At 43.0% G+C, this 13,354-nt stretch overlaps 1 protein-coding gene across 1 annotated transcript; it reads left to right on the top strand.

Annotated features, from left to right (window-relative positions):
* The first annotated feature begins 17 nt into the window (after positions 1 to 17).
* Positions 18 to 13,352, top strand: KDM4A (lysine demethylase 4A). The gene is made up of 22 exons (XM_069981275.1): positions 18 to 314; positions 2,247 to 2,428; positions 2,735 to 2,910; positions 3,347 to 3,461; positions 3,559 to 3,752; positions 3,838 to 3,887; positions 4,049 to 4,152; positions 4,250 to 4,387; positions 4,935 to 5,116; positions 5,367 to 5,536; positions 6,432 to 6,724; positions 6,837 to 6,957; positions 7,083 to 7,264; positions 7,657 to 7,849; positions 8,313 to 8,389; positions 8,494 to 8,549; positions 8,733 to 8,841; positions 9,215 to 9,400; positions 9,546 to 9,713; positions 10,107 to 10,226; positions 10,397 to 10,489; positions 11,493 to 13,352. The coding sequence occupies exons 2-22, from the start codon at positions 2,291 to 2,293 to the stop codon at positions 11,631 to 11,633; spliced, it is 3,006 nt and encodes a 1,001-aa protein (XP_069837376.1). The 5' UTR covers positions 18 to 314; positions 2,247 to 2,290; the 3' UTR covers positions 11,634 to 13,352.
* Positions 13,353 to 13,354: the final 2 nt, after the last annotated feature.

Here is a 13,354-nt window from a genome sequence, read left to right as displayed (position 1 = left end):
TATGAGAGGAAGACCTCGCTCGTTGATTGGTCGCCTCGCTGCGCGCTCTCATTGGTCGTTTTCGGTCGGTTTTGCTTCGGGAACAGAGCGCAGGCGCAGTGGACAGAAAACGAAAGACGACGGAGGAAGGAGCTCGGAGGGCTATCGTCGTTATTTGTGAGAAACACCGAGAGTATAGCGGCCGCTGGCCGGGAACAGCCCAGGGGTCACGCCGGAGACTCGGCTGCTTACTGGCACACTGTGTCTGAGGCCCGGAGGCGAAGAAAAAAACAGCGAGCGTGGATCTCCAGCGTCAGGCTCCCCGCCGCCCACAGGTTAGTCCCCGCTCCCCCGCCGCTTCCCCCTCGGTCACCGATTCATGGAGCACCGTACAGGAGCTTCTAGAGAGCCCGAGAGAATGATCTCGCTCTCAGCCAATAGGAGAGCCGCGCACGTTTCCCTATTGTGCATTTCCGGTCCACTGCGCCTCAGCCAATCGGAAAGTAGATCTATGTTTATACCCCGCCCACTTATGTCGTCACTTCCGGAATTCTCCGTCAATCACAGCAGAAGTCCGCACGGGAGTGGTGGGAATTGTCCGGCCCGAGAAAAGCATGCTGGGAGTTGTAGTTTAAGACGCACTAAATGATTGACCCCATAAATAAATACGTTTAGGTTTATATTTAATAGTTTGTTTTTGTGACCGTAAGCGATTCCTAGAGGATTCCTGTAGTAACACACAGGCCCAGCCTGACTGTGGGACTTAAAGGGGTTGTCTGAAAATGTCATCTATTTTTATTATTGGTAAATTAGGTGATTTTATCATCTTTCTGGGGTTTCTCGTGGATTTCTTCGGGTTTTGATACACACTGTCTGTTCTGTTGTCTTCAATCCTGAACAGACTGCCTTTTCCTGTGTACAGGACGCTCTAGCCACTAAGTCAGCCTACTCTATATCCCGCCCACTTTGTGGAATGTTATAATCGAGAAACTTAGTGAGAGGGAGATAGAGTTGGCTGACTTGCTGGCTGGAGTGTCCTGTACACAAGAAAAAGCAGTCTTACAGGATTGGAGACAACACAGCAGGCGGTTTGCATGAAAAGCAGAAGGAATCATGAGAAAAACCCAGAAAAGAGGTAAAATAACCTAATTTATCATTGTGTGTTGTTTTTCTTACATAGGTTTCATAGACAGACAACCCCTTTAAGCTTTTTAATGGTTGTTAAAGGGACAGTATGCATGCCGGTCAAGTGAATGCTGCCTATTGTTCTGTAGTATTGGTTATTATTGCAGCAGCTGACTGCAGTGTTCATGTATCTCCAGTGCTTATAATCTCCAGAGACATTGCATCATGTGACTGATATCAGCCGCTTCTCATATAACTACAGCACTAATACAGTCACTAGAGACAATATATCATATATGTGACTGATATCAGCCGCTCCTCTTATAACTCTACAGCACTAATACAGCCACTAGAGACCTTATATCATATATGTGACTGATATCAGACGCTCCTCTTATAACTCTAAAGCACTAATACAGCCACTAGAGACCTTATATCATATATGTGACTGATATCAGACGCTTCTCTTATAACTACAGCACTAATACAGTCACTAGAGACATTATATCATATATGTAACTGATATCAGCTGCTCCTCTTATAACTCTACAGCACTGATACAACCACTAGAGACATTATATCATATATGTGACTGATATCAGACGCTCCTCTTATAACTACAGCACCGATACAGCCACTAGAGACCTTATATCATATATGTGACTGATATCAGACGCTCCTCTTATAACTCTACAGCACTGATACAGCCACTAGAGACAATATATCATATATGTGACTGATATCAGACGCTTCTCTTATAACTACAGCACCGATACAGCCACTAGAGACCTTATATCATATATGTGACTGATATCAGACGCTTCTCTTATAACTACAGCACTGATACAGCCACTAGAGACCTTATATCATATATGTGACTGATATCAGACGCTTCTCTTATAACTACAGCACTGATACAGCCACTAGAGACATTATATCATATATGTGACTGATATCAGCCGCTTCTCTTATAACTCTACAGCACTGATACAACCACTAGAGACCTTATATCATATATGTGACTGATATCAGACCCTCCTCTTATAACTACAACACTGATACAACCACTAGAGATATTATATCATATATGTGACTGATATAAAGCTTCATCACTGATATACTGACTTTTATTTGCTTCTCAGCCCTAGGACGCTGTAAAGCCCCCAGGGCACAATCCTTCAACAAGATGGCGGGAGAAAATGAAAACCCGAATCCTAGCTCTAGGATCATGACCTTCTATCCGACAATGGAGGAGTTCCGTGACTTTAGGCGATACATAGCGTATATTGAATCCCAAGGAGCCCACCGTGCAGGCCTGGCCAAGGTAAGAGTCTGATTTCTCTGCGCACAGGCCTCCCTCCTGCTGATTGTGCAAACCTGGAGTCACTGGTCATAGCAGTATGATAATGTAGATTAGCTGTAAGGTGAAGCATGGGGGGGGGGGCGGATTCAGACTCCGTCATACATGGTAGAAACTCTTAGGTCACTGATAGCTGAGCAGAGCTAACAAAAAGCATTTAATAGCTGGTGAACGTCTCCAAGAGGTGATGACCGATATATACTGGTCATCTGCCTTGTCTGTGCAGTAAATGAGCATTTTTAAACCGGTCACCTATAACTTCTATTGTAGGTGGTTCCTCCGAAGGAGTGGAAGCCTCGCCTCTGCTATGATGACCTGGATGACCTGGTGATTCCAGCCCCCATCCAGCAAGTGGTCACTGGACAGTCAGGCCTCTTCACACAATACAACATACAGAAGAAGCCAATGACTGTCAAAGAGTTCAGGAGGATTGCAAACAGTGACAAGTAAGTGGCTGACAAAGTGATATAATAGGATTGACACCTGTATGAGTTAGGGGATATTCACACACAATTCGTGCTGTAGAGTAGTGGAAAATATTATTAAAATGTCCCTATGCGCATATGTTACTTATCCTGTATTATACTCCAGAGCTGCACTCACTATTCTGCTGCAGGGGTCACTGTGTACATACAATACTTATCCTATACTGATTCTGAGTTACATTATGTATTATACTTCATAGCTGAAATCACAGTTCAGCCCATCGCTGGAAACAGCAATTATAAGTGAACCCCTGTCCACTCTGTAGGATTGATCTGATCTGTTTGTCTCTGGATATGGATCACTTGCCTCTTATATTCCTTATCTGTAGCTGAGATGTGGGGATAGTTATGCTGTTGGTTCTTTAGGATACTATGATTTTTTTCTGTCTCTCTTAAGGTATTGTACTCCCCGTTATACGGACTTCGAGGATCTGGAGAGGAAATATTGGAAGAACTTAACCTTCAATGCTCCCATTTATGGGGCAGATGTGAATGGTTCCCTGTATGACAAGGTACGGAGTCTATAGCTGATGGGAGAGTCACTGTGGTGTCCTTCATATATTATGGGAAGGATTGTTCCTGTGACTAATATTTGGTTCTATGCACTAGCACGTGGAGGAATGGAATATCGGCCACCTGAACACCATCCTGGACGTGGTGGAGAGAGAAAGCGGCATCACCATAGAGGGTGTCAACACTCCCTATTTGTATTTCGGCATGTGGAAGACCTCATTTGCCTGGCACACAGAGGACATGGACTTGTACAGCATCAACTACCTGCACTTCGGGGAGCCCAAGTCATGGTGAGTAGTCTGACGCCCTTGTCTATCATCCTGCTGTCCAGCTGCCTCATGTATGATGTATTCATGTATTGATTTCTGCTTCCAGGTACACCATTCCTCCAGAACACGGCAAACGGCTGGAGCGCCTCGCTAAAGGTGAGTACACAATGATGGAAAGTAGTGTAAAGTCTTCTGTGGGACAACTAATGATTTGACTTCATAGGTGTCCAGGGAGAGGGTATCATGGATGGTTCTGGTATAAGAGGTACTCATGTTCCTCTGCCGGAATTCATTGCCATCTTGTTCATATTATGCAGGTTTCTTCCCGGGCAGTGCCCAGAGCTGTGAGGCTTTCCTGCGCCACAAGATGACAGTCATCTCTCCCTTCATCCTCAAAAAGTACGGCATTCCCTTCGATAAGGTGAGTGGACAAAGCTGTGTGTTATATGAAGTAGGAGAATTATCTACATCTATGTCATTTTTTTTCAACCTCCATTATTTCCATGTCTCTTCTTCAGATCACACAGGAAGCTGGAGAGTTCATGATCACTTTCCCTTATGGTTACCATGCTGGGTTCAACCATGGATTCAACTGTGCAGAGTCCACCAATTTTGCCACTTTGAGATGGATCGAGTATGGGAAGCAGTCTGTTCTGGTAAGTGTGAAGGCTAAAAATAGAAGGGCCCTTACAGATTGGTAATCCCACCTGGCACTGTATCTGAATGGGGAAGACCCTTCTATTGTCAGGAGCCTTTGAGATGTAAATTAACATATACATTTCTTTGGCCTCCTGATTAGCAACACAGAAGGTCTCTGCCACTAACAATGGACTCTGGCTAAACTAGTTACAGAAACCTTATTTAGACTTGGTTCCACTATTGACTCTTCATTCTGATTTACACAATACAACAATACCCAGTCTGCCTGTGCGATACCTTATCAACTATACACTAAACAATGTTTGCAGTATGTTTTGCCTGTATATATTAACCTGGGAAATGGAGTGCCTTGAGCCGCCCTTGTAGTCAGGTTTGTGCATGAGGATTAATGTAGTCCAACTAGAGAACATTCCTGTCACTTCAGGTATTGATGAGCATACATAACATATATAGTCAATACGGATATAATTGTAGAAAAGAAATTGCTCACATAATAATAATTAATATGTCTGTTGATGCTCACTATCTGCCTTCCCTTTTCAGTGTTCCTGTAGGAAGGACATGGTGAAAATCTCCATGGATGTCTTTGTGCGCAAGTTCCAGCCTGAGCGATATAAACTATGGAAAGCTGGAAAGGATTTCACAGTCATTGACCACTCGCTGCCCACCCCAGAAGCGGCTGAATTTGTTGATGATCAGCAAGGGGATGCAGAGCAAAAGAAGAGGTCAGTTAACAATCGGAGCCATGTCCAAGACATGTACAGTGCAGTCAGACAGCAACGTGTGTACCAAAGGTTATTTATAGCATGTGGCATATTAGGGTTCTATCACAGCAGTAACCCCACAGACATGAGACTGCAGATCTGACGTAGTCCACAGAGAAGTGTGACTTATCCTTTATGGTGTTGACGTGAATAGATACACTAGTGGTGAATTTTATTGTTGACTGTACCAATTTCACCACCCTCTTTCCAGCATAACCAAACAGCGCATAGGGACCAAGCGCCACAGAGTGTGTCTGGAGGTTCCAAAGGAGCTGAGCCAGAGCAGAGAATTTAAGGATGAACTCTGTCCCGAGCAGTGTGCGACCACCTGTGTTGAAGACCCTAAAGTGGAAGACTGCCCGGAAGAGGACACTGAAGCAGGTAGTGCCCCAAGTCCTGTATATATGTAACATTATATAACAGTAAATACATGCAAGATATATAGATATATGCAACAATCTTGTTGGAAGTTTAGTCAGAACTGTCTAAAGTGTGTGTGTGTGTGTGTGTGTGTGTGTGTGTGTGTGTGTGTATGTATATATATATATATATATATATATATATATATATATATAATTATTATTATTAATTTTTTTACGTTTTTAACTACCTGCTTTATGCTGGCTTATTAAAGGGGTTTTCCAGTTTATAATTGCTTGTCAAGAATGAGATCTCTAGATTGGTGTCCCGGCTCCTTTGTTTTGAATGGAGCCACATTTAACACGTGACCCACAACTCCAGTCATTCTCTTTGGAGCTGCTGGAGAGAGACAAGTGCAGCACTTGGCTATACCTGGCGGCTCCATAGAGAATTAATAAAGTGGTGGTTCACATGCCAAATAACGCTATTCAAAACAAGGGGACACCGATTCAAATTCTCCATTCATAAGGAGCTGAGGCCATGATCTAGAGCAGGACCTAGAGGTTAGACCCCATATGATCTTATACTTGTCCCCTATCCTTTGGATAATAAGTTGAAAACCCCTTTATGGTGGAACTTGTGTATAAGTATAAAACACCAATTTTCAGTGCAATTTTTGGTGGTAGTCTCAAAGAGTTTTTACTGCATTTTGGTTGTGCACGTTTAAGGGTTTGGTTGTCCATGTTTAGAAAAAAACATGGCTGCTTTATTCCAGAAACAACACCTTTCCTGTCCTTAGTTTGGTTGTGGAGTTGAATTGCAATACCACACACACCCTGAGAACAGGGGTGGAGCTATTTTTGCAATCCTGAAAAGTTCCTTTAAACTTGGAGTTATGGTGTCTTCTTTTCTTCAGGATCATCAGGACAGCAATTTGAAACCTTGAAAAATGTTGAAAGTTATGCCACCTCAGGAACAACCACTCCAGTCTCCAACCCTGGTAGCCCTTCCACCAGCGCTGAGAGCTCCTCTATGTTCTCATCCTCCCAAGACAGCTCAGGTTCATCAGATACAGAGTCAGAAGGGCCACATGGGTCATGCCCCAAGAAATCTCGCAGCATGCACAGCTACGCCAAAGGGGAGAACAAAACTGCCATATGGAAGAAGACCAGCGTTATGGGCAGTTTTACAGAGCAAGAGCTGCAGGAGGTACGTGGCTTAGTGAGACATCACATACAAAGGTTTCATACATAAGTCTTGTCTCATTTCATACAGTAGCCGAGGCTTGTCTAATCTAGTGGATGTGTTATTTACCATGCAGGCGGCAGAGAAGCACATGGACTCCCTTCATGAGAGTTTCAATGCCAAGAGCCGCCGGCAGCCTCTCTCCAAGCTCCCCCGTTACCACCCCTTAGTGATGAAGGACAGCGGCAGTGAAGACGGTATGTGTTCAAGTACCTGTCTGTTTATCTTATCCATAGAGCTACAGGTTGTGGATGCTTGTTGCTTTATTGCTTGTTTTTCACCTTGCGTAACATTTCTGTAAAATTTTCTGTGTGCTCTATAGACCAGCCAGACCAGGTGCTTATGGATGAAGAGTTTGAGGAGACTGAAACATGGGCCAAACCCCTCACTCAGCTCTGGAAGAACAAACCACCAAACTTCCAGGTGGAGAGAGAATACAATCTAGCCATGTCTCAGGTGTCTCCACACTGCTCAATCTGCCTGCTCTTCAGGACTTACTATCAGGTGGGTGGATCCCGTTGGATGAGAGTTAGGGTCTCCATATACTTTATACTTTGTCGACCGTAGGGAACCAGACAAAAGTATAAGGCGTTATGGGGACCTTTAGGTGAGAAAACGTTTTGCACTAGAGAAAACTCCGTAAGCCTATAAGCACAGAGGTGAGATGGACTCCCGGAGACCATCGGCAGAGTTGTGGATAATGAGAAACTTTGTTACAATGCATCGACTATCATTGCAATATATTGGATGTTTATAAAAGATCTTTGTCCCAAGTTTAAGCACACTTTCCCTTTGTATCACACATCCTTTTTGGTGTAAGAATAAAACCTGTGTCTTGGTTACTAAACTCTCTGACTTGTAATATCATTCTTAAATTGTTACTTTTATCTCCCCAGTCTGAGTGTGAAGCAAAGAATAAGACAGAGACCCCCATAGGATTCCACCTAAAGACCAAGCCACTTATCCCAGAGATGTGCTTTACAACCACCGGCAGCAACTCCGAGATCAACCTGTCTGCTCCATTCCTGGAAGATGATGGCACCAGCCTGCTCATAACCTGCAGAAGCTGCAATGTGTGTGTGCATGCCAGTAAGTGTCACTCTTCTCACTATATAGCCCAATGACACATTTTTTATCAAAGTTTTTTCCAAGGATCACTAAAACACCCGACTAAACCATCACAAGTTTTCTCTCATTTTCTGCTACAGCCAAGATAGTAGTAACATCTGCAGATCCCTGCAATCCCTAGTTTTCTTACACCTTGTCATTGGAGGTTTCTCTCCTCCCTGCTCACAGTTGCTTTTATGTGAGCCAAGGTTGTTTGAGGATTGTGCCAGAGTTGAGTAGTTCTCTGCCTTGGACAGCTCCTTCTAGATGGGACAGAGGGGGTTGTTGGTCACATTTGGGACCCCTATCTACTGTCCTTATTAAAGAACCTCTCTTCATCTAGAGGAGCTTAATACAGAGAACACATTATTATCCAGGTATACATAATGTAGAGTGTAAAGCCTGCAGGTGTTAGGTGTAACTCCTATTTTATTTATTTTATTAGGTTGTTATGGAGTGCCCAAAGATAAAGCCGTGGAGGGCTGGCTCTGCTCCAGGTGTGAAGAGAAAGCCATGTCTGAGGTGAGGCGTCATGCCCTTTTGCTGTTGTCAGCTTTTGTCTTTTAGTCCTTTATGTTGCTGAGATTCCTTATTGTATTATCTAACTTTGTGTCCGCTCTCTTCAGGATTGCTGCCTCTGTTCTCTACGTGGAGGAGCCTTACAGAAGGCCAATGACAACCGGTGAGTTTTTGGATTTTTGTTTCTTCTGTGTGTGTCATGTGACCACTTGCTGTAAACCTTTGTGTAACTCTTCATGGCTGTATCTTGCTTGCTATTGGCATAAGATATTTGTATGATGTTAGAGCATTGTCCTGTAGTGGAAAGAGCTATTAATTGCAATGTCTTTCTCTTGTTTATCACTAGGTGGGTGCATGTGATGTGCGCCGTGGCCGTGGCTGAAGCAAAGTTTGTGAACATTGCAGAGAGGCGTCCTGTGGACATCAGCAAAATCCCCTTGATGAGATTCAGGCTGGTACGTTTACATAACTGTGGCAATTTTTGCACCTGGCTAAAGGCTGTATTCACATTGCGATTATTTTATTATAGCTCCAATGCAAAATAAAATAGATCTGCATGAGAGCTGTATACCCAAGGCAGATTTATTTGACTCTGGTTAAAGACAAACCCTGCTTAGTCTGATGCTGCAGTCATGTGTTCCTCTTTGTCTCATAGCTTTGCAAAAGTTAGCGAGCCACAGATTGGAGAATACTGCTCCAGCTTAGTTTTTCTGAACTTAATGGGAAATGTAGTTTAGTAATATTTTGGGAAGCCTTCATTTAAGGATTGTATAATCGTATACAACCTATGAATGGGACAGAAATATAATCTGTGGTCTTTCTTCCTAGAAATGTGCTTTTTGTAAGAAGAGGAGAAAGAGGGTGGCAGGGTGCTGTGTCCAGTGCTCTCACGGCCGATGCCCCACCTCATTTCATGCCACCTGCGCTCAAGCTGCGGGTGTGATGATGCAGCCCGATGACTGGCCATTTGTGGTTTATATAACCTGCTTCAGGCACAAGCCTTCCCAAAATGAGGTAACGCAGACCTTCTCTTATAATCCTCAAACCAACACAGTATTTGCAAAAATACCCAGTGTTCTTATACCTCTTTGCGGTGCTGTAGTGCTGTTTCTTTAAGGTCATTGGCATGTGATTGACTTAGGGCTTCATGTAACTTCAGGGCAAAGACTCTAATCGGGACATCGTGGTAGGGCAGCGCGTAATCGGCAAGCACAAGAATGGCCGCTACTACCAGTGTGAGGTGATCAAGCTGACAAAGGAGACTTTTTACGAGGTCAATTTTGATGACGGCTCCTTCAGTGACAATCTTTATCCAGAGGACATTGTGGTAAGTGCGAGAAACCTGAAACCTCCAACACACAATTCTGTGTGTTGTGTTGGCATATATAACCGAATCCTAAATCATTGCATCTGAGCTATTGCCTGTATTGTCAGAATTAGAGGCTATCCAGGCATTAAAACTGAAGCCCAGTCCTTGAGGCTAGGCCATCAGTATTTGATTGACAGTAGGCCATCAGAGGTCACTATTGAGGCCGCTGCACTTGCATTATGTGTAGTGAGTTGGACCCCCACTAACTTTAATTGCTTTTTATTGTTTTCTGATCTTGTAATAAACTTTTACTATTTCCTATTTATAAATAATATTCACTCACATAGACTTAGACTCCTGCTGTTCATTCTTCTGGCTCTTATTTTATCATTTCCCCTTAATCTCTGACAGAGCCGTGACTGTCTCAATCTGGGCCCACCACCCGCAGGGGAAATCGTACAGGTCCGTTGGACGGATGGACTCGTCTATGGTGCCAAGTTTGTTGCGTCACACACAATTCAGATGTATCAGGTGAGCCTGGAGAATTGTATAAAAACTTTCTGACCTTATCAGTATTTTACGTTCTGTCTAGACCTTTGTCATGTCAAAACATCAGCCTTTCTGGATTTCTCACTGTATGTGTGAATTGATGATTTTTATAGTTGTAACAATTTGGTTTTTTACCTTTTTTTTTTTTTTAGATTGAATTTGAAGATGGTTCTCATGTATCTGCAAAGAGAGACGATGTGTATACACTTGATGAAGAGTTACCAAAGAAAGTTAAGACTCGTCTGGTTAGTATACATTGCTTACAATGGTGTTCACCAACTCCCAGAATGCTGCTGTAAAACTACAACTCCCACAGTGCCTCAACAGCCTGAGAATGTCAGGCAATGATGGAAGTTGTAGTTTCGCAATAAGTGCTGAACCTTAGATTGGGGAATATTGTCTTACAGAATCTCCTGTTTGGGTAGTTTTCTATTTCCTCTGCAAAGTACATCTACGGTCCAGATAACAGTTGCGCACAGATCTTCAATTCCAGCTGTAAATTTTCCAGTTGACTTAAATAACCTTCTGACCCTCACTCTGCAGGCATGCTAAAACATTTTCTCCATAGGTTTTTATTAAAAATTCTACAAAGTTTTACTTCTGTTACCTTTTTCTATTGACATATAGTACTATACTATGGTATAGGACATGTCTGGTTTCATTAGAGAAGCAGCCTGTTGGCTTTCTCCAGCCCTTCCATCTCTCTTTCTGAATGATCTACTAATTTTTTTTATTTTTTTTTATATGCTGAGTAGAGATGAGCTCATGTTTGAGTCTGATCATTTGACATTTGAATACCAGTGGCTGAAGAAGTTGAATGCAGCCCTAGGGAGGCCTGGAAAACATGGAAACAGCTTATGGCCTATGGCCGTATCCGTGTTTTAAAGGACTCCCAAGGGCTGCATCCAAGGTCAGCCACCAGTATTCAAATGCCGATTGGATCATCACTTATGCTGACCTGATTTGGTCACAAATTGGGTTCGAATTTCATCCAGAACAAGAGCGATAAGGGCTGGAGACAGATGGCTTCTGTGATGGAATTGGGCACTTCTGAGTGTACTCTATATTGACACAAAGAAGCTACAGAAGTTCTTTAATAAAAAGGTTAAAACACCATATTAAGTTCAAAGCAATAATAAAAACTATTATTGATGTGTCCCTGACTTCTCACATTCTGATGGACAAATATTATATACAGGTTCTGCTCTCATCACTTGCCTAATTTTTCTATCTCTTCTTCCTCGACAGTCTGTGGCTTCTGACATGCGTTTCACAGAAATCTTTGCAGAAAAGGAAGTGAAGCAGGAGGTGAAACGACAAAGAGTCATCAACTCCAGGTATCGGGAGGACTACATTGAGCCAGCTCTGTATCACGCCATCATGGAGTAACCTCTCCCCTCTGCTGCCCTACCCCCAACTCCGCCATACTGGAAACAGGGCAGCACAAAACCCTGGCCAATCGTCTCATTCACTTTGGACCTTTTCATGTCTTCTTTACTGTGACAATTTTCACTTTGGAATAAAGTTTATCCATGGGAACCTGTCCTCATTGCGCTTGACAAAAGATAACGGATGAGTTACCTGAATCAATTCAGAACAGTGTTACCGGTAGTCTCTATTCTTAGAGATACATCCCGAAATCCCTGCACCACTCCCCCACTTTTTCCTCTGGAGCCTAAACCGAGTGACGTTAAATATGGAACCCCCCGACTCTCTTCAGAGACTCTGCGTCACATTGTGTTCCTTTTTGTTCTTGATCCTTTGTTGCTTTTTGTTTTGATACGTTTTGCATTAGGACGCTGGACCTGATTTTGATATTTATAGCAGGAGACTGTGCACACGAAATGAACGGCAGGCTTCCATTGGTGCTGTCTGAGGAGACTTAACACAATGGTTACAATGTTACAGAAGGGTTAAATGGCCTTCTCTCACCCAATGAGTGTCTACCTCTCATCTTGCAGCTAAATGTCTGTTCTGAAATGATCAAAACCTGATTTCCTCTCCGTAGTAAATCTGAGGCCTGTGTACTGCAAGCAAAAGAAGGGACTTATTGTCTTCTAGTCACATGCATCCAACCATCACAAAAGCCCCTGCAACTTTTCCTGGGACCACAGAGAGCGGGAGTCCCACACCCTTCCATACTGGCTCACGCCTCCCTCAGACACTACAATGTTAACAAACACGGACGAAGGGAACAAGCCTGAGGACTGTGATTCTATACTCCTAATGTGTTGATCTCCAACCTGTAAGAAATACATCTCCCATCATGCCCTGAGGGCTATAAGTGGCAGTTTTCCAGCTATTGCAAATCTACACCCCTGTTAAGGCATGATGAGAGTTTTAGAGTTTTAGTTTCCTATCAGTTGGGGATCACAGTTCTAATACATGAATTTGGGATGGGCATAAATTAAATATGGGGGTTGCCAATATTTATTTTTTCCAATGCAGCCGCCACCTTGCTCTCTGTACACCTCTGCATGTTTGACTGTATTTGGAAATCATGATCTTCACAGGATACTTTCCTTATTCTTACATCTCTACAGTATTCACAAGAAAAAAAAAATATGAATTGCATAATTTATCAGATATCAATAACCAGAGGAGGAAAAAAAACATGACTTTACCCGGTGCGCTTCACGCCGTGGCCACTTATTTAAAAGAAAGCCTATTTATAAAGAAATGTTTTGTAAGAATAGCTACCTAGTCCCCGGGAATCCTACGTAGTCGGCCATTTTCTATCGGATAGTGGATAGCCCTGTAGTGAGCGTAGGTTGCAGGTGAAATGTATGAGCTGGATTGTACCATCTTGCACAGAAGAGGGGAGAGGGGTCCTGGACATGGAATTTGTTGTTTGGCACCTAGTTCTTTAACCCTTTAAAGGACTACGATCGCTTGCTCCCCTCATGCTGTCTTTAATGGCTTTTGAACCCTGTCAACAAGGAAAAATACACAAGAGACTATTTTTTTTTTCTTTTTAAACTGAAACTTAAATTATACAGCAAAGTAGAGCATTAATTTTAGCAATAAACTTGTGTGGCGTGCAGCTATTGTGTCTGGATATTATTTGATTATATGTGGTATTTAAATAAAAAAAAATATTACTCGGTGGT

This window comes from Dendropsophus ebraccatus, chromosome 8, assembly GCF_027789765.1.
Source record: "Dendropsophus ebraccatus isolate aDenEbr1 chromosome 8, aDenEbr1.pat, whole genome shotgun sequence".
NCBI classification, from domain to species: Eukaryota; Metazoa; Chordata; class Amphibia; order Anura; family Hylidae; genus Dendropsophus; species Dendropsophus ebraccatus.
Note: the sequence above shows the minus strand (reverse complement) of the source record. Positions and strands in the feature narration are given on the sequence as shown.

Bases quoted from the DNA above. Each gene is read 5' to 3' on its own strand.
- KDM4A (XM_069981275.1), top strand. From the start codon at position 2,291: ATGGCGGGAGAAAATGAAAACCCGAATCCTAGCTCTAGGATCATGACC. The intron at 4,388-4,934 runs GTAAGTGTGAAG...TTCCCTTTTCAG, and splicing joins ATGGGAAGCAGTCTGTTCTG to TGTTCCTGTAGGAAGGACAT. The intron at 10,227-10,396 runs GTGAGCCTGGAG...TTTTTTTTTTAG, and splicing joins ACACAATTCAGATGTATCAG to ATTGAATTTGAAGATGGTTC.